We start from the raw sequence: 21,120 nt of genomic DNA, 5'->3' as shown, positions 1-21,120 counted from the left end.
AGATTGGAACTGATGACAACATATCAGATCCATTGACTAAACCTCTGCCGCAGGCGAAGCACAACTCCCACACTGCAGCTATGGGAATCAAGCATATTGGAGAATGGCTTTGATATCCTTGTTTAATGTTTTAAAGTTTTAGAGTTTAAATCTTTGTAAAATATTATTGGTTAATCATTCACAATAAATGAATAGAATTCATTTTTTCCATTTAATTTGTGGTTTATTAAATGATGAGTCCCTTCAATTTGACGATATATTCAAGATAGACTGTCAGGACCAGTCATGTGACTAAGAAATGTCTATCAAGTGAACTTGAATGTCAAAGGTTGAAAATGGTCCCTAGTCGGAGTTTTCTATAAAATTGGACGAATAGAAAACGTTAGACGACTAGAATGCAAGATGACTAGTAGTTCTGTTTCTTGAACTATGTGGACATGGCAATGTCATAATCATTTGCATAGATACTTACTTTGGGAAGACTAGTATCGGACAGACCTATGAAACTTTACTGTAAGAGATGAAAATCTGTCATAAGTAAATTTCATTAAATTATTAGACACTAAATCCTCAATACTTGAGTGATTTGAGATTACTTGTTTGAGAACTGGTTACTTTGACGTTGACCAACCGTCGCACCGTAAAAGAAGGCTATAAAGGCAACGCTCAGGTAATCACCTATCAAAAGAAGTCTAATCTTAAGATCGCAAGATTGGGATTGTCCTCCCATAAATCGGGATGAGATGCTTAAAAGTTGTACAAGGCCACTCGGAGAGCTAGAAACTGTGAAATGCATGGCCGTGCTCGGATGAATCATAGGCTATGATTATCTGTTAATTTTATCAGTTGAACTCTGAAACCGAGAAACACCTCTGGACATAATAAGGATGACAACTCTTACCTTATGTTCAAGAGCAAGCATCGAGCGACAAAGGAATTAGGAAATGCACACTTGTCCCTAAGGACAAGTGGGAGACTGAAGGAAATAATGCCCTTGGTCCAAGTATGCATTCTATGTTAAGTCTAATAAATGCGGTTCAGTATTAATTAACAAGTTAATAATTCAGTGAGATCAAGTGAGCTGAATGCCTAGCTAGAGGCCGCTTCAGTTCAAGTGGAATTAATGATATTAATCCACAGCTTACTCTTGACTGAAACCGTAGGGTCACACAAATAGTACGTAAACGGATCAAGTATTTAATGACATTAAATACTCTATCTATGGATATTCGGAATCGACGGATCTTGGTTTCAGTGGGAGCTGAGATCGTCACAAGCAAGAAATGAATACTCCGGAAACGATGATATTGCCGGAAACGCAAATATGGATCGTATCGGAAATATAAATATTATCCAAGTCGTAGATGTTGCCGGAAACGGAAACATGGTACGTATCGAAAAATATTATCGGAAATGGAAATATTGCCGGAATCGGAAATATTGCCGGAAACGGAAATATTGTCAGAATCGGAAATATTATCGGAATCAGAAAATAATCCCGGAAACGGAAATATTAAATATTTGTTCGAAACGGAAATTAATTCCGGAATCGGAAATATTAAATATTGTTCGTATCGGAAATGAATTCCGGAATCGGGAATTTAATCGGAAGCGTATCGTACGAATTAGCATCGGACGAGGCCCGCTAGACGAAGGCCCAACACGAAGCCAGGCCATCGCCCAGCGAGCCACACGCACCAACGCACGCCTCGACCAGGCCCAGCGCAAGGCCAGGCCCAGCCAAGGGCGCGCGCGCGCGAGAGCACAGCAGTGTGGGCTGTGCGCCTGTCGTGGGCCGCAAGGCTTGCGCGGGTGCACGGCTTGTGCAATGCTTGTGCGGGAAATCCTAATCCTATTAGGATTTGTGCAAAGATTAAAATCCTAATCCTATTAGATTTGTTTTGTTATTTAGAGTCCTAATAAAGTTCTAACTAGCAAATCCACATCCTAGTAGGATTACAATTCCTTTTCCATACTCCTATAAATAGGTGCCTAGGGTCACAATTTATGGGTACGATTGAAGTATTCAAAGGGTAAGTTTTTGAAATAAAATCAGCCATACACTTGCAAACACTAGCCGAAATTCCTAAGCACCTTAAGGGCGATTCTAGTTGGTCTAACTTGAGGCGGATCCGGACGTACTGTGGACTATCTACGGAGGGACGACATTTGGAGTCCTAAAGACTTGTTCTTGTTCGGTTCGGGCGCATCTAGGGAAGGCACGCTACAACATGTATGCATCTATTCTATGCTAAATGATTATGTGTAAATAATATGCTTTCCTGGCTATATGGTTTTTCCGCATGATTTATGAATTGTCATATGTATCATAACCCTACAGTTAACGCATGCCATAAAAAGCTGATGGAAACTCATATACCCTACAACACAAATGAATAGAAAGTAAAACGCTGATGCGAAACTCATATTGCAGAGTACTGGAAACTAAAACCCTCATGTGAAACTCATTACCTCATGCATAACATGATTGTTTTGCAAGATGATACTGTTTGAACTGTGAATGGCATACAGATCCAATTAACCAAAAAAAGTTATTGACAGTACTGGAAACTAAAACCCTCATGTGAAAATAAAACACTCATGTGAAACTCATTTTGCAGATCAGTATTAGGGACAGTACTGGAAACTAAAACCCTCATGTGAAACTCGTTACCTCATGTATAACATGATTGTTTGCGGCATATTTCTTGGCAAGATGATACTTTTTGAACTGTGAATGACTGATAAAATTAACCAAAAAAGCTATCCCCTTCTCTTTCATTTTGTTTCATCCTCAGCCATCTACGCCTGCAACTCTGCAAGGCAGTGAGGCACCCATTTGTATTGGAAGGACAAAATAAAGAAGCAGACTTAACTACAATGCATTTTCTTTACTTATCTGCATACAACCAAATATCAGGATTCATTACACCTACAGCAGAGATCCTCTGTACAATAATGAAATATTACGTTGAACAGAAAATATACCAAATATATATCAAGAGGTGATTTGCAAGGTTAATTAACTAGCTAGCATGCAGCATAAATCTTACAATGTTCAAAATATCATGTAAAAGAAGTTTGTAAGTCGAATTATAAAGCTTATGAATTCAAGAGTTGCTCACGTCACACCGCAAGGAAAAAATCATGGTAAACATATCAGAAGCAAAAGTTAAAAACATAAAAAGGGGGAATGAAACACCCAAAGCCAAACCTGAACCATATAACAAATTATGAACATAGCAAAGTTGCAACAATATTATATCATTACAAATCTTCTGCAATAAACTAAGTTTCATAACTCTAGTTATCCAAGCTAAAACCAAGTACACAACCGGATGAAGGGGGCAAGAAACAAGGACAACAAGTCTACCAGTATTCAAATGTTTCCCTCCAAAGCTCAAAAATCACTGGAATGTTAATAAGGCAACTCATATGCTCCATCACATATTAAGTTGAGCATTGTCATACTACATATAGTCTCAACACTTATGAGCTACACATCCCAAAAGCAATAACATCAATCAAAGACAAAAAAATTATTGTTTAGATCATGACGAATCTATTCGGAAACAAAGAACCAAAACTATAATATACCAAACAGAAGTACAGATCAAACATACCTCTTTAGGAAAATTGGTAAAAAGTTCAATTACAGAAGTCGAGGCCGGATATCCATCAGGCCTATAAGGTTGTGGCTCCCCCCACTGGTTAAGAGACTACAGCAAAGGGGCCATTGAATGTGGAGGCCTCAATAACCCATGCATTGATAGAAGCTCCAAATTTCGACACAAGAACGTCAGCAATATTTTGTATATCAGACAGCCTCTCGATCACTGGGTTGCCAGTCCCTTCAACTCTATCTCCGTTAAAGAAGATGGCATTTGCAGTAGGCACCTGCATACCATATTAAATTTCATATCCAAATAGAATAAATATGGATATCGAAAATAAAATCTAAGAAAGATAGATTGGATCCAATGTTTTACTACGAATCATGCCAAACGAAACTACATTCTTTTGCACTGACATGAAACGTCTATATAAATAAATTAACTAGATTTGTCAAGCTAAAAGTGCCTGAACAAAGTTGTTAATGCTCTGATAAGATAACTTACAAGAAGTGCTTTTGAAGGTGAAATATAGAGAGACACAGCTATTCTACAAAGCGCAGTGCCCTTTGGGCAAACAGGAATCTTTAAGATACCAGTCCAACGATCCATGAAGATCTGCTATGAGAAACAGTGAACTTTCACTTGAGGCAGAGAAGAAGCTTCAGGCCTAACAAGGCCAATATGTTACAGCTAAAAACAATTTGCTTTTATTCACAATCAGCAAGAGTACTTCTCAATTATCACATTAATGCCCTTTTCCCTGAAGCTGAAACTTAGGCACCCAGTACTGACATGAAACAAAGATAATCAAAGAAGAGCAGCACATAATATTCTGTTGTGAGCTATGATGCTACATGATTACTTGTACTTTTCATTTCCAACCGAAGTACATAAATAAGAATCTTAGAACCTCCACTGGATAAGACTAAAACGAACAGCCATTGTTGAAGTCCAAGAAACACAGAGATTTAATGAACAGCCATTGTTGTTATAGAGACAAAAAGACAGAGAAGAAAGTCAATGCTGCTTAAGCTTATCCCAGTTTCTTGTACCTAGGTTTCTACTTACTGCGATTACATAATCTCATCCTAGTTAAAAACTTAAAATGACCATCTATAATGTTAACATCATAAGTTAAAACAAGAAGATAGGATACGTAGCATTGAACCTTAGTACAAAGCATGGCACAATAGCTTTCAAATCACCGACTGGATGTCAGAGAAAAATAGATGAGGTATTTGCATCATTATCAAATATGCATAACTTAAACTGACCCTTAAGAACAACAATTGAAATATTGAATGTCCAAAATATTTGCAAACTTGTAATCATATGAACTTCAATTCATTTGAGAAACTTTTGAAGCAGGTCCTTGGATGAGTCACTTAATTTATCAGAAGACAAGAGGTTGACAAATAATGAGAATGTGTCAGCATCAGCTTCAAATCCCTTTCTAACCATAAGATCACAATACTGCAATGCATTTGACATGTCATTACTGAGAATATATCCTCTGATGATCGTATTGTAGGTACGATCATTAGGGGCGCAACCATCCTCCTCCATTAACCTCAATACTCTAGCAGCTTCACTCATGAGCCCTTTCTTGCAGAAGCCTTTAACCATTATAGAATATGTTTTAACATTGGGTTGCAGACCCTTGGATACAAGATCGGAAAAGACTTTTGCTGCATCTTCAAGTTTTCCAGCCTCACACAAACTGTCCATTAGGATACTGTAGACGACAACATTAGGCTTAACACCATTATCCTCCATATCTTCAATGCCACAGCCTCATCAAGCCGTGCACGTTTGCAAAGGCCGTCAAGCAAGGAAGCATAGGTGACAACGTTTGGAGGAACTCCATGATCCCGCATTTCCCGGAACAGCTTACGTACGTGTGCAAGTGAGAGTCTACTGGCTTTGCACAGTCCATCAATAAGAGTGGAATAGGTAACGACACCAGGTGAAATCCCTTTCCGAAACATCTCTTGGAATATATTCAGGGCCTTATCAATGTTTTTAGCCTTGCAATATCCATTAATCATAGTGCTAAAACTTACGAGATCAGGCTCCCAACCATTTTGCACCATTTGATCAAGTAGATTTTCAGCACCAACCAGTTGACCACGCAAACAATAACCATCAAGTAAAGCATTGTAAGTAATGATGTTTGGAGCCACACCTCTGTCAATCATGAGTTTTAGAACAGATTGTGCTTCATCAACATTCCCATCTTTACAGAACATGTCAACCAGCATGCTGTAAGTCTTAACATCAGGTGTTATATTGTTGTGTATCATCTCAGTCAATACACGCTTCGCCTCTTCCCTAGACCCAGAATTGTACAGACCTTGAACCAAGCAGTTATAGGTGACAACATTGGGCTTAATGCCCTCGGTTTTCATAGAGGAGAACAAGTTTAGGGCCTCTTTTAACAACTTGTCCTTGCAAAGACTATCTATGATAGTGCTGTATATAACAAGATCAGGCTTACAGTGACCAGATTGCATTTTGTTGAGCAAATTAAGAGCACCAACATTATCCCCTATTCTACAAAGACCCTTGACCATAGCACCATAGGTAACAATGTCGGGTCGGAAACCAAACTTGACAATTTGATCCAACAAAATAGCAGCTTGTGGGAGCTTATTAGAGTAGATATAACCATTGATTAAGGTGTTAAAGGTATAATCATCGGGGGGATAACCAAGCTTAAGGGATTTACCCATGAGAGATAATCCGAAATCAACATGGCCCAAATGACAGTAACAATTGGCAAGAACACCTAACGAATGATTGTCGGGTGAAATACCAAGTAATTCAATGTGTCTGAAGAGAGATATAATGATGGAATGAGGTTGAAGTCGTTTTAATTTGGAAATAGCAGAGAAGAGCTGAGTGAAATCGATAACGGAAGGAAGAGGACGCAATGAAATCATTTGATGGAATAAAGAAAGGGGAAATTTGATATCGGAAAACCCTAATTTGGAATGTTGTCTAACAGAATTGAGAAACAATTGAGGATTATCATGAATAGCAGCAAATGTACGAATAGAAACAAGTCAAGAATGGAGAAGAGAAGAAGGGAGAAGAGGATTACCGCCATGGAAGAAGGAAGTAGAAGCTTTAAGAGGAGTAATCTTCATCCCCGAAACCAAGTGTTTTTCTCTCCTCCTCTGCTGTTGCGGAATGCAGCTGAATGTCTCTTCTTTCTAAACTAGTTGGGCCTCCGCGTGCGCGCGTGCAGCCAACTTGGTTAATCAAATGGTTAGAATATTTGACAGATTTGTCCATATATATCTCAAAAAAAACCTCAAGGGATTATGCGGTCAATAGGTAATGTTAAAGATAACTTTGATTAAAATGTGTATCAAGATGTTTATTAACTTGTTCTCTAAGCGTCATTTTAACTCCATGACAACTAATGGCTAAATTTTTTTTTGCTCGTAAATTGATGATGATAATAGTCAACCAACACTTGCGATATCTTTCTTTAGGGGACCATCAGAGAAAGAAAAGATGATTCTGGAAGACATCTATATTGAAGCTTTAGAAACTAAAGATGACGTTAAATTATCAATGGTTGTTAGTTCATTTATGCTACTAAAATAAACTACTTTTTTCCATGACAGATAAATTACTAAGTTGGACGAATATATATTTATAAATAACATTATTTTATTAGAAATTGTAGATATAGAAAATATATACAATATTGTAGTTGTTTTATTTTAACTTTCACAGTGTACTTAAAAAGATAGTATAAGATGTTTTGTGAAATTGTTAGACATTTAATTTGTTGTAATAGTTGTTGATGGTTATGTTCTTCTAATTTCAGTAGGAAGTAGTTATAATCTCCGATGTCTATGTTGTATGTTTGTTGAAGAAACCTAATTGCTTGTCTTGAAGCATTTTGTTGTGAAGGACCAAGTCGTGTTGCAGATGTTCCTATAAACCGTATTGGTCCAATGGTATTTGGGATTTCGTGTAGATCTATATACGCTTTCATCTCGTCGTCGGTGATTGCATGAATTTAAATTCTGCTCGAGGTAATCCTAGTTGCATCAAAACATCGTGCAGTATTAGTTTGACATTTACCTCTATCACTCGGCGTGGTTCCGCCATTAGTACGTTGTGACAGAAAGACTATATGAAGAAAGGTTGTAATAATTTAATGTTATTGTGATTTTGTGCTTCCGATAGTACGTGGGTGGTAGTGTTGTATTTTCGATCTTTGTATTTATAGGCGTAGTATAAGAGAAGTAGTAACGATAAGTATACATATTTGAATGTGTAAAATTCATATTGGCCTTTTACACGTGTTTAGAAGTAGAATAAGGCCATGTTTAGTAAAGAGAGTTTTGAGGAAAAATGAGAGATTTTGACCACTTTTAGAGGTTTGACTGGTCAAAACCACTAATCATGGTGTTTGGTAAACAGAGGATTTAGATGGATGATTGAGCCAAATACTCCAATTTAGAAAACGTTGCTAGGAGCAGCGTTTCAAATGGAGGATTCGAGTTATAGAAATGAAAAGTCCAATTTAACCCTTGTTCATATCATCTTCTCCTCTGATCTCACCTCCATTAACGGATCTCCAACATTTTACCCAACTATTGAAATATTTCTTATAAAAAAAAAAGTGTAGTATACAAAATAATTACCATATAATTGATCCATGTCAACAACCTTTTCTATCCTAAGAATTTGCATCAATTCACATTAGCTGCCAATTCTAAATAATATTCAATTTCAGTGAGTTATTATGGGGACGAAAATAATACAGACATACAGTAGTAGAATTGTAATTGAAGATGGAAAAAGTAGGTGTTGATAGAGATTAAAGATCGAACCCGTCTAATGAATCACGATGGTTATCGGAAGGAGAAATTAGATTTTTGTGAAAGTTGCAGAGATGGAAAAAGGAAGACAAATCGGCCCAATATGTTAAGACTTTTCTCACGGTTGTAAACTTGTAATTGAGGTTGGAAGGGTGGGTTTTTTGGGGGGTGTAAATGCTAATGATGAATTTTATTTATTTAACACATCATTATAGCAATAATATGCAAAAAATTATACTCCATACTACGTGTCTATGTGTAGTGTAGTTCATATCGAGTATATTTGTAAATTAACAACTCACAATTCTTAATTACTCCGTATTCAGAAAAATAAGTATTGTTATGGAGAAAAAAAAAAAAACCAATGTCTATAAATGTTATTTTACCCAAAGAAAATAGTTATCAGCTTTTAACAATCAGCTAAGTGTTATCAAACACATTTGTATAAACAGTCAGTCAAATCTGCTAAACAGAAAGGTAATCAGCTAACTGGTAATGAAAACAGTAAACAGCTAACCTCTAAACGCTCTCTACCAAACAAGGCCTAAGTGTTTTAAGTAATAGTCTCATGAGGTGACATGTAATATTATTTGATAACTCTAAAAGTAACGTATGATTGTAATAGTTATCTTATTGTGGTGCAATGTGGTTCATTTGTTGTACCATGAGCTTTCTGCGCGGCATGCATACTGTTGTCTGTGGTTTTTGTATGTGGCTTTACAAAAGTTGAATGTATTTTTATATAAAAGTTTAAATTTTTCATATGATAAAACAACATCTATTATACAAGAAAGAAAAATATTTTATTGTAAATGTAAACATGTACAAGTTATTATTTATGAAAACGTACTTACACAAAGCTAAGTGACATACAAGGGGTATTTTACACCTATACATGGTGATAGTTGTACATAATATAGAACATATTTTACAATACGTGCATCTATTGTGCTACATAAGGATATATAGTTATTGCACATTACATGGTCAAGGTTCAACTTTCAGAATGCAGTTGTCTCAATATACGAGACCATGTTTTAGGGGCGGAGAGAGTAGGAAGTATAATGATATAAAGAAAATCAATCAGGTGCATTAACTAAAGTTAAAGTTATTGATCCGTAAAATATTCTAATTAGCGAATACAATTTGAAGGACTAAGCCCAAAATGACAACAAACATTAAACAATGTAACCAAAATACTTGTATCCAATAAATAAATAAAATAAAATATTGTATATTGATAGTGACATTTTACTAATAAAAGAAGCCCATCTTAATAATAAAGATCAAAACAAACCCAAATAGGAAATTAAGACATTAAAACAGAAAATTAATTAATTAATTTTAATTAATTAGATAAAAAATAGAATAGTTACCACTTACCAGCAGGAGTTCTAGGGTCTGTTTGGTAAGCTATTTCAGTCACCTTAAATTATTAGGTGCTAATATGATAAGTCACCTTAAACAATTAGGAGTGTTTGGCAGGTAGCTGAAATAAAATATAAGGTGGAAAAAGTGACTGATATTGAAACGTTAATCTGATTAACGTTTGAGTTTCAGCTCGAAATTATTATTTTAAAAAAAAATTGATAATAGAATCCTAAATAATTGATAAACCCTCAAAAATAATAAATACCACTAATGAAACATTATACTCGTAATTCTTTGGGTAAAAAGATATCGGCAGACCTCTCTCTAGCGCTTAGCAGTCGTATTGGGTATGTGATAATTCCTTCTACTTCTCTATATTTTTCTTTATTCTTATTGTTTTTCTTTGAATTTGATTTTTGATTGTAAATTATATGATGAGTTGTGTCAATTTTACTACTTTGATTCTTTTTTTTTTTTTACATTATTATTATAAATGTGGATGTTGTTTTGGAGTTTTTTGGGTTCGATCGTAAACTATAATTGTTGCAATTATTTGATTACAAATTGGGACATTGACGCAACTAACAGAACCAAAAAATGTTGATTACAGCCTGAGAAATTGTTGCAAGTATTTGTTTACAAACTGGGACATATATTGACGCAATACAAAACTAAAAAAAACATAATTGTGTTATTCGTATTTGTTTAGCGTTAATTTTGTTGTTTTTGTGTTAATTGTGTTTGTCATTGGTCTGCTAGAAGCAATGTGATTAATTTGGTGGTACGATTTTGGTGAATAATGGTGTTTGAAAGCGACGACCATGTATATCCCTTCTTTTTTGCTGATGATGGTAATTATGCTTGATTTTGTGTTGATTTTGCTTGGTTTAGCTTAATTTTGTTTGTTTAACATTAATTTTGTTTGTTTAGTATTTATCTTGGACATCCCTTATTTTTTGCTGTTTTGTGTTAATTTTGTTGGTTTAGTGTTAATTGTGTTTGTTTAATGTTAATTTTTGTTTTTGTTTTGTGTTAATGTTGTTTGTGATTGGTTTGTTAGAAGCAATGTGATCGATCAGGATATTGGTTTTTGTATTAAAAATATTTTAGATTTATAGCATGAAGTATTTATATTTAAGAATAATAGCTATTCCGTACTACTAACTTTTAAGGAGTAATACATCAATTAAATTAACTATAGATGTTAAAATATATAGAATGTCAATTAAACTACTAAAAATTTCAGGTACTTATAAAATTAGTTCTACCAAACAGACAACATAATCAGCTACCTTATCAGTTTCAGCACCTTATCAGTTTCAGGTACCACCTTATCAATTTCAGTTGCCTTCTCAGTTTCAGGTTAATTTCAGCTAGTATTGCCAAACAGACCCCTAGTGTAATTAGGAGCAGAAGGAGGAGGACGTTGATGCTGAAAGTAACACAAGAAAATATTTTGTGCATTTGTATTATTATTGTTATTATTATCTCTAAACAAAAAAGGTAGCTCCTTTCTCACCCCATGAAACCACATCATCTGAACTGGAATCATCCACCATCTCATACGTCTTCGTCAAAAATGGCGCCGGCAATGACCTTTCCCCTATTTTTATATTAATAATTAAACTATTTAATTTATAAAAACACCCTGTTTTTCCCTATTTTAATTAAATATAAATTTTTTCTAAAATTACTCTAATTTAATCTAGAAATATCAAAGATTGGAGTTTAGAAGGAAGAAGAACTAAGAAGCAAAAGGGCAGTAAAAAATTCTCATCCCCAACAATAAAATCAAGAAAGAAATGAACCAGAATACATGTATTTACACTTTTTTCTTCTTCAAATTACTCTCTGTTTTTCGCTGGAACATGAAGGAGGGAAAAGGAAAGGGTCTTCGAATTGGGAAGATCAATTTATATCATATGATAAGGGGATTTCATTTTAAAGATAAAGCTAAGTTGTTGAGGTTTATTTGAAGAAGAAAAGCTCAACATTTGCTGCTTTGGGAGGAGTACATTATTATCGGATCTCAGCCCCAAATCTTGAGCTCTTTTCACCATTTTTGCAACCATGTTGTTATCTTCAGCTCCAAACGGCTCGGGTCTTTCTTGCTTTATTAACCCACATCGAATGAAAAAGACGAACATCAATGAACGAACAACAATGGAGAGCCGTATGTGTCACAGAAAAGGGGAAAAAAGTTTAAAGAAAGGTCGAATGAGAAGATGACAAGTGGAAGGACTTGGAAGGAATTTATTGAAAAGTCAGCACTGTTCAAATAGGTTTTTCACTCAAACTCTCTATTCTCTTTTATATGTAGTTATAGATGTTTACGTTAGAAAGTCTATTTCAAAAGTGTGTTTTGTTAAAAGTCTAATCTGTTATTACTTATTACTAGTGACTAAAGATGGCTGTGGGCCGGGCCGGGCCGTGCTTCGTGCCGAGTCCACGGGTCGTGGGCCTAACCGTGCCGGGCCCACGCCAGGCCCACGTTGTTTTGTGTCGTGCCGGGCCGGGCCCAAAAGTTAAAAATAAGGCCCATGCCCGGCCCAAGCCCACGTGCTTTCGTGCCGGGCCGTCGTGCCTAAGGCTAATTTGACTAAATTTAACGTGCTTTGTCGTGCCGTGCCTTGTCGTGCTTTTTCCAAAAAAGTAAGGCCCAGGCCCGGCCCACGGCCCACGACTTCGTGCCCGTGCCGGGCCGGGCCTTTTGCGTGCTCGTGCCGGGGCGTGCTTTTTTCGTGTCGGGTCGGGTCGGGCTTCGGGCCGGCCCGACCCACAACCATCTTTACTAGTGACTAATGTGGTATTGCTCTTATCGACATTTTATACAAATATGTGATTTATATTATTAAGTATAAGAATGTAAAATATTTGTTATATACTTTGTATTTATTACTTCCTCTGTTCATAAATACTCGCAACGTTTGATAATTTCACACTATTCATATATTACACTTTGACTATTATTGGTGATTTATATGTCAAATATAACATAGTCACGTGTCTTGTTAGATTCGTCTCAATACGTATTTTCAAAATATCAACTTTTTTTAATTTTTGCTTGAAGGGAATTTAAGATATTGATGATCTAACTTGTACATTGGCATGCGTGAAAGTGAGAAACGTTGCGAGTATTTATGAACAGAGGAAGTACGTTGTAGTATTAAATGGGTAGTATAGGTACTTCGTAGGGGATACCAAAATGAGTCTACCTCATGTTTTGACTTATAGAACTAGTTAGTGGCCCGGGCGATGCCCCGAATTTTATTGTTTTTGTTATTTGATTTTTGTCCGGTTGATGATTGTTTTCTCTGCAAACTTTTATGTATTTTTCTATTTAATTTGTTGCCAATATTACAGAATATCCTCCAAATATATGAAGGTTTCCAGAATAGTTCATAAGATCAAATTCTTTATTTTTGCAAGTCTTACTTGATTGGTACTCCGTATAAAACTTTATTTTTTCTAATTCACTTATAAACATAAGAAATTTCTTAAATCATCAATTATTATAAATTGAATAACAAAAAATATAGTATATTTTCAGAAAAACACACCATTGATTAGCTAAAGAAATAGGCAACAATTAACTTTCTTTTACGTATGATCTGATTAATTAAGAAAGATTAATTAATTTTTTTTATAATAGGTTATTATTCAAATATATATTGGGCATCAAAGTTTTAATACTTATAAGAATTGACTTTTGTGTTTTTTTCATTACTTTAGAGTCACACGTTATATCATTGTAGAGATGGTTAGAACTTTACATTGTGAATTAGAGGTCATGGGTTCGAACATTGATACTAACATTTTTGGTGATAATGAATTTGATTAATGCATGTGCGCGCGCGCATGGCATGATACATCATTATTTCACTTACCAAATCACAGTGACACATAGCGACGTGACATTTCTTGCCTTGGAGATTTAATAATAGTATAGATAGAAATTTAGTACCAATAAGAGTCACCTTCGTGATTGGTACTCACATATCATTTGTTGATACAAAAAATGAATGTATTTGGTAACTTGTATTCAATTTGGCCACAAACTACTTGACGTTGTAATTGGTGGTCATGCCGCTAGAGGTGAGGAAAGAGAAGTGAGAAAAGAAAGGAATTAAAATGAGAGAAATGCCCAAAAAAATAGTAATATTAAAATATCAGGAAGTGGGAATCTAATATTGTTGACATTTGTATAAGTCAACATCGAATAATCGAGGTCAAAGGAAAAAAAAGTCCAATTTTAAAAGGTTATTTTTTACCAACTATCGCAAGTAAAGTATAGGAAAACACAAAAACAACGCCCAATTTAATTCAATTCAAATCTATTGCTATGGGTGAGCTTAATAAATTTATTTTAAGAGTCATTGTTATTTTAATAGTAGTTGAGAGATATAGATTACATGATAATATGACATATTTGTTACTTCATTTTATCTTATTCATCCCTCGTTCTTCTCATCATGTTTAGTTCTCATCACACATAAAGAAAATTGTATTTTGCCAACATCTTTGGCAACGACTTTGTTTCGTGGCCAAAAAAATACCTTCAGTCAATAATATATATACTTCCTCTGATCATTTTTACTCGTAACGTTATCACTTTCAGCATTCCAATACACAACTTTGATCATTAATATCTTTAATTCTCTTTAAACAAAAATTATAAAAGTTAATATTTTGACAATACACATTAAGACGAATCTAACAAGATCTCACATGACTATGTTTTACCTTACGTATAAATCACCAACAATGATCAAAACGTTGCGAGTATTAAAAATCGGAGGAAGTTTTATTTATTTATTATTTTTTTTGATGCAAAGCCAGGCAAAAAACTTTAATTAAAACAAAAAGAGTTTACACAGGTAAGTGAAGGAGGTTTATCCTCCTGTATTACAGAAACCAAAGCCTCATCTCAAAACTACAGGATTCTTAGATAAGGCATTACAGTAGACATCTTTCGTCCTACACATCTTAGTCAAAAGATGAGCAACTTTGTTTGTGCTTGTGTGACTAAACTTAATTTGGATATTAGTATTTAGTAATCCGGTTGACGAACTCGATCCCTGCATTTAGAATCAAGTTTAAATTAGCATCTGGCACTTGATTGTCATCCAACAGAAGCGTCACAGCAAGTTGTGAGTCCGTGTGAAGTACAATGTTTCTCCATCCTCTATCCACAATTATAAGCAACCCTTCACTAATGGCCATCAGCTCATTATAGAGCACTGTTGGACATTTTCTCTTGCGTTTGAACCCCACAATCCATCTTTCTTCATTGTCTCGAAACACACCAGCTAACCCTGCATCATTAGACAGACTACAGAACGAAGCATCACAATTCAGTTTAATCCAATTCTCCGGAGAGGGTTCCCACTTAGGAGTGGGAGGGTGAGGTTGAATTTGGGTGCACTTTTTGGAGGCATGAAACTCCCAAGCTAAAGCAAGAGATTGGGAGTAGCAGTGATGGGCTGAGATCGAGATGGTTGTTTTGGAATATGGGAGAATTCCTTATCTTCCATATTGACCAAATGATTGGGGAGAAAAGAGACCTCCAAGGGAGGGTATTGTTTGAATGGAGCCAAGTGAAAAGGGAGTCCAAGAAGAATTGAGATGGCACATTAAATAATGCCCAAACTTCTCTAGCTTTAGGGCAATTTCGAACAACATGTAGAGAGTTCTGAATGGAGGTAGGGCACCATTGGCCTAGGATGCTCGGACTCGGCTCACCACCCCTCCGTACCGGTGTCGACACGACGCGACCCGGTTGCGGACACGGAATCCGGATCGGACCCGCCGGAGAGAAAGTGGACTCGGCAACTCACTAACCCTAGATCTAAAATTGAAGGAAGAAAACAACAAATCAATAGCCGAAACCTTAGGGCTTTTGTTCGGCCACAAAATCCGAGTAGATTGAAACCACCGAGTTGTTCGTTTTCTTCTCTGGCGAAGGTGGCTGTCTTATCCTTCTCTTCGACCTTTTAAAAAAAAATCGACATTGTGCTTCTTCTACCTCTTTTTATGTTTTTTAACTTTATTGGTGGGGTATTCTTGACTCTTGAGTCCTTTTATTATGCCTCTTTTTTCTGTTTTTTACTTTATTTAATATCAGCAATAAAGTATGGAATATTTATCTAACTAAGGAGTTTGACTTCTCACCTACTCCTCCGTAATACTGAAATTATGTATATTTAAAAAACAAATAACCAGTACTTTTTTAAAAAAAAATCTGCAAATAAAAATAAAAAGTCTTTATTTTTTTTTTGCATTGTCGTGTCCCCGTGTCCAAATATAAGTTTTGGACCCTTTCGAAACGTGTCCCCGAGTCGTTGATTTTTGAGTTTCTCATGTCCGACACTCGGATCCCTTACCCGGGTCCGACACCCGTACCCGAGTCCGAGCATCCTAGCCATTGGCAGTGGGCAAAATCGCAAATGTTTCTATTATGTAACGTGGGGTAGCCTGTCATGAGTTGTTTGCCAAAGAAAAAATTTAATTTTTGGAAGAGTATCACATGACCAAACCCAGGCAAAATCAGAATTTGTTTATGCCAAATTTCGTATGGACGACCTTTGGTTGGGACATAGACGACTAGATTAAATATAGCAAATAAATAACAAGAAATAAAGGGCGGAAAATAAAGAGAGGCGAGACAAGAGATGGTGACGCGGAAAACCCGAAAGGGATAAAAACCGCGGGTGGCCATGAGTCCACCAATCCACTATGTTGTCGGCATAAATAGCCTAGATGAGTACAAGTACAATGCTTATTTGCGTATATGTAGGCATAGCTAATAATGAAGCATAAATGTGAGAAGGCATAGGCGATACGACGGATAAACGGGTAGGGGATCGTCGGGAAAGGCAGTCGTTGGTAAGTATTTATGAGTGATATATATGGCGTACGTAGCATTTGCAGTATTGGAAAGGTTAATTTGTGAGAGTATATGGATCAAAGAGAAGGCAGGGAGTAAATGACAATGATTAATGATTAGGCATGCTTAGTGGAATATCCATGTGGAACTAAGTGGAGGAAGGCTTCTTCTTATTTGTGTCTCATGGGCTACGGGAAATAATTGATGGTATTAGGGGAATGAGATGATAAAGTTAGGTAGTTGGCGGAGAAGTATTAGGTTAAGCCGTAGGTATTCTGGATGGAGATTGGAGATGTCCTCTCATCGTAGACTGATGGTCTTTATATAGCACTAGGTCAAGCATAGGAGGCAGAATAATGTCGTTAGTTGTCCCTTGATACTCTCAACTGATCCCTTGATTTCCTCTAACCGTTTGCTTGATCCTTGCTAGCTTCCTTGACCTTGTCCAACAAGCATATAATGGAGATGATGGCTCCTTGAATATAGGAACCAACCTTGACTGCTTCCTTAATAGGATCCGAGGACGGACTGACTTGCGATGACTTGTTCCAGCGTCGACCTCACGTCGTACAAAACGACCAATAACAATAGCCCCCATTTTCCTAATTGTAGGGAGTCGAAAGTTAGGAAAATAATCTTCAAAGTCTGTCACCGCGTTCATTTGATGTCGATGCTAATCTGTCATTGTCTTCGTCTTGTCCGTCGTCTTCCATACTTAATCTTGATCAGTGGCGTCACAACTTGGTGTCATCCATGATTTTTGACAGCACTTGATGTCATCATGCGTATATTGGCGTCTTCATGTTGGTGTTGGTGTCCTTAGCTTAATTAGACGTAAACCTGACATCTTGTGAAAGAATCGTTCCTCTCAACGAGCGTGAGACAACAGAATGTAATTCTCAAAAAACCTGTGCGAAAACATATATGTTAAGACACAACGTTAGTTAGGTATCTAGCGTCATGGCCAACTTTTGTATCTTCGTCTGTCGTTTGATATTTGCGGGCGTCACGGCCAACTATTGTACCTTAGTCCGTCGTTTGATGTTTACAGGCGTCATGGCCAACTGTTGTATCTTAGTCTGTCTTCTGATGTTTACAGGCGTCATGGCCAACTGTTGTATCTTAGTCTGTCGTCTGATGTTTACAGGCGTCATGGCCAACGATTGTATCTTAGTCTGTCGTCTAATGTTTACAGGCGCCATGGCCAACTGTTGTATCTCAGTCGGTCATCTGATGTTTACAGGCGTGCCTCTATTGTCGCTGTTGTGTGACATCTATCGTATGCAGGCGATATAAGCCTTTTCGTTTGTTCGTAGTCATGCGAAGAATTTAGAGAAGGAAGTTGCGTCGATTGGGCATAATGTCGAATTATTTTAGTCGGATGTAATGTCGTGTGAGGGTAGGTAGCAGGAGACTAAGTTGAAGTTACAGGTGAATGGAGTGAATGATTTGAAGCAACCTTATGACGAATGTCAAGAAGATTCGAAGGGTTGTGAGGTTTCCTATAACATGAGGACAAGGGATAAGATGTTTTGATGGTGTAGTCTATGGCATAAGACTTTAGCCTATGGGATTTTTAGAACAGCAATTTAAGTAGGTTTTGAGCATTCTGGGCTTGCTTTGTTTTTCGTCAGTGTTGAGGGGGAAAGACAAGTGTTTTTCTATTTTGTATTTGGCGATTGGTTAGGCGTTTGGACAAGCGTCGGGGGTGCATACATGTCGATAGCTTTTACGCTGTCTCTGCTGTTCGCTGTGAAATAGATGTCACCTGTGAGGTACTCAAAGAACGAAGTTATGTGCGCATAAATAGTACCTGGGTCGTCTGTAGTAGTCGCGCTTAGAAGCGACATGTCATCGTTGGGATCCAATTAGTTTAAGGGTCGTGACCTTGGAGGCGTCGTCGCTTGTATTTTACGGCGTCATTTGTTGATGTCGTCTTCTGATGACGTCGTTCGCTGCTGTTGCCGTTGGTGATATCGTTAAGAAGTGATCCGTAGAAAATACAAAAGGTAGAGGTGGACGTTTGCTTGATGCGATGTTAGTGTTGGTTTTCAAACAAATAAGATGAAACATAAATATAATATAATTGCGTTTGGAAAGAGATATTCAAAGCGACAGATGACAAAAATTGAAATTGAACTTTAATCGCAGTGTAGTGAAAAATGTAATAAATTAATTAACGCACGAAGTAAGTGTTAGATATTACTTAATATGGGCTCGTGTAACGAAATGACGTCGTGTCGCTGACTGTCCCTTGATGACGATTCTACAATCAACAGCATTCTCCTGATGTCGTGGCACCTCTCGTCGCCGATCTTGTTTTCGTTCCTGAGATCATTGTCATTGCTTGTATCATCGTCGTCACATCTGGCGTCGTCCCGTCACGTTGAATGAGATTGACGCATCGCTGGTCTTGACACTATCCATTCCAACGTTGGTCGACTTATTGGTTGATCCTCGCAATGTGGCACAAGAAGGAGCATATGGTTAATGTGAATTCCTTATACTGTCTTAAGTGGACTTTTTCTTAACGTCTTTGGTAAAATCATTTGACAAACTTACATTACAATATGTCGTAAATTCAAATACATGTGAACTCTTTATAAATTACCTTTCTTGTTAATCGGTTGACGTCTTATCACTTGTCGTCTTTGGGAAACCCAATGACTTCTCTTTATCCGCCTATTTCGACATGTGATAGTGGTTTAGCCCCAGTGTCCGTACATTTGTCTTAGCGTCGTACCTGTTACCAAAATCTTACGACAAGATCATCATGAAAATAAATTGTATCACATCGTCAGTTAAATTTCAAAGTTGTAGCAAGTATATTAAACTGAACGGGAGTATGTACTATCTTGCCCCCCTGTGGCGGCTTTAGGAAGATATCATGACTGAAGTCGGCCACAGATATGATGACGTTCGTTTATATTTGACTTCGTACATGCGTGCCAGCATGATGCAACCTCTAAACGTCTCATGTGTCATCATGGTCATTGATGATGATTATTCGACATTCCGATTTCCTTAGCTTTCTCGGTAGTCTGGTGGCGTCGTGTCATCGGTCATTGCCATCTCGTGGCGTCGGGGCATACCGTCATGATCAAGGTAATCTGTTGTCATTAATATACATACTAACGCGTATAGTCGCGGCATGTCGTTAGTAAATGAAAAATAGTTATCACGGATGATATATGAGAAAATTTCAATAGGATATGAGGTGTTAGTTTATAAAATTTTGACGTCACTAATAAATGAATTGAGTCACTCATACCATTCGATTGTGTTGATGACCCTCACGATCTGCGATGTACGTGGCAGCGACAATACGTGTATATTATAAATAAAAGATAACTCACTTCGAAAGTATGTTCGTACCTTTAGCCCCCATTGATATTCATGTATCAATCAACGATCTGTTGACGAACTTACGAAGAAATATATTGTTAAAATAAAGATGTTCGATAATCACTTCTACGTATCATGTTTAACGCCGAGAAACTTCTTGTCGTCATAGGGGTAACCAGAATGGTCGCGTCCTGCTGTCGTGGCGTCATGTTGTATCGTCGTGACCTCATGTCGTGTCGTGACCTCGTGTAACACTTCTAACGTTGGTCGCCTGCTTTACTCACGACCTTGCCAAGCGACACGTCAGTACCTGTAGACAAGACAGTACCTTGTCACCTGCATTCTAACGTCGGTCCTCTGATGTACTCATGACCTAGCCAAGCGACACGTCAATACCTGTAGACAAGACAATACTTGGCGACACGACATGATCAAACGACAAGTGGTGACGATGTTAGTACAAAAGGTAGGATAACAACGTATAGCATATATTTCAAAGTGCTTTTGGAAATTAAAACAAGCAAAGTATACTATATAAAAAGAAAATCAAGTATAGTATATGAAAATTAAATGAGATAGAGTATACTATATGCTCCCCTGTGGCGACTTCAGGACAACTACAAATTCTCCTATTTGATACTTGGACTGAAGTTAGCCACAAAATCTAGTATTGCCGACAATTTGTTGTTGAATCTCCATTTGTCGCCTTCGTTTTTGGAGACGTCGTCGACTGATGTGGAGGTGACGTCGGACGAAACTATGTTGACGTCATGTCATTGGTGGATGACGTCACGTGTTCGCATCTGTTTTAGTGACAACAAGGACTAGAAACAATATTAGTTTAATTAAAATCACTGGGGTTGAGTTTTATACCATACTTCTCGCGACGTCAAGTGATCAAATCGTCTCGAGATCTTATCAAGGTACGAGACAACTCATATTGTATCTTGTTTGTGGTGACATCTGCATGATGGTCCGTGACGTCTAGACCGAAACCTGTCACGTATTCGAAAACGAGGCCAAACGATTGGAGTTGAATATTATAAATATTAGTACCTAT

General features: G+C 36.9%; 2 protein-coding genes across 2 annotated transcripts; both read right to left on the bottom strand.

Annotated features, from left to right (window-relative positions):
• Positions 1 to 3,418: 3,418 nt before the first annotated feature.
• LOC130471307 (uncharacterized) lies at positions 3,419 to 4,223 on the bottom strand. Its single transcript, XM_056841357.1, has 4 exons — positions 4,119 to 4,223; positions 3,760 to 3,897; positions 3,624 to 3,707; positions 3,419 to 3,496 (listed from the first exon to the last, which is right to left on the bottom strand). The coding sequence occupies exons 1-4, from the start codon at positions 4,221 to 4,223 to the stop codon at positions 3,419 to 3,421; spliced, it is 405 nt and encodes a 134-aa protein (XP_056697335.1).
• Positions 4,224 to 4,581: 358 nt separating this feature from the next.
• Positions 4,582 to 6,882, bottom strand: LOC110780265 (putative pentatricopeptide repeat-containing protein At1g12700, mitochondrial). Its single transcript, XM_021984690.2, is given in 2 exon segments — positions 4,582 to 5,398; positions 5,401 to 6,882. Coding segments are annotated over 2 exon segments (1,596 nt in total). The 5' UTR covers positions 6,557 to 6,882; the 3' UTR covers positions 4,582 to 4,958.
• Positions 6,883 to 21,120: the final 14,238 nt, after the last annotated feature.

This window comes from Spinacia oleracea, chromosome 4 (genome assembly GCF_020520425.1).
Source record: "Spinacia oleracea cultivar Varoflay chromosome 4, BTI_SOV_V1, whole genome shotgun sequence".
NCBI classification, from domain to species: domain Eukaryota; kingdom Viridiplantae; phylum Streptophyta; class Magnoliopsida; order Caryophyllales; family Amaranthaceae; genus Spinacia; species Spinacia oleracea.
Note: the sequence above shows the minus strand (reverse complement) of the source record. Positions and strands in the feature narration are given on the sequence as shown.

Bases quoted from the DNA above. Each gene is read 5' to 3' on its own strand.
- LOC130471307 (XM_056841357.1), bottom strand. From the start codon at position 4,223: ATGGATCGTTGGACTGGTATCTTAAAGATTCCTGTTTGCCCAAAGGGC. The intron at 3,898-4,118 runs GTAAGTTATCTT...TATGGTATGCAG, and splicing joins CACCTTCAAAAGCACTTCTT to GTGCCTACTGCAAATGCCAT. The intron at 3,708-3,759 runs GTTATTGAGGCC...TCTCTTAACCAG, and splicing joins GAGCTTCTATCAATGCATGG to TGGGGGGAGCCACAACCTTA.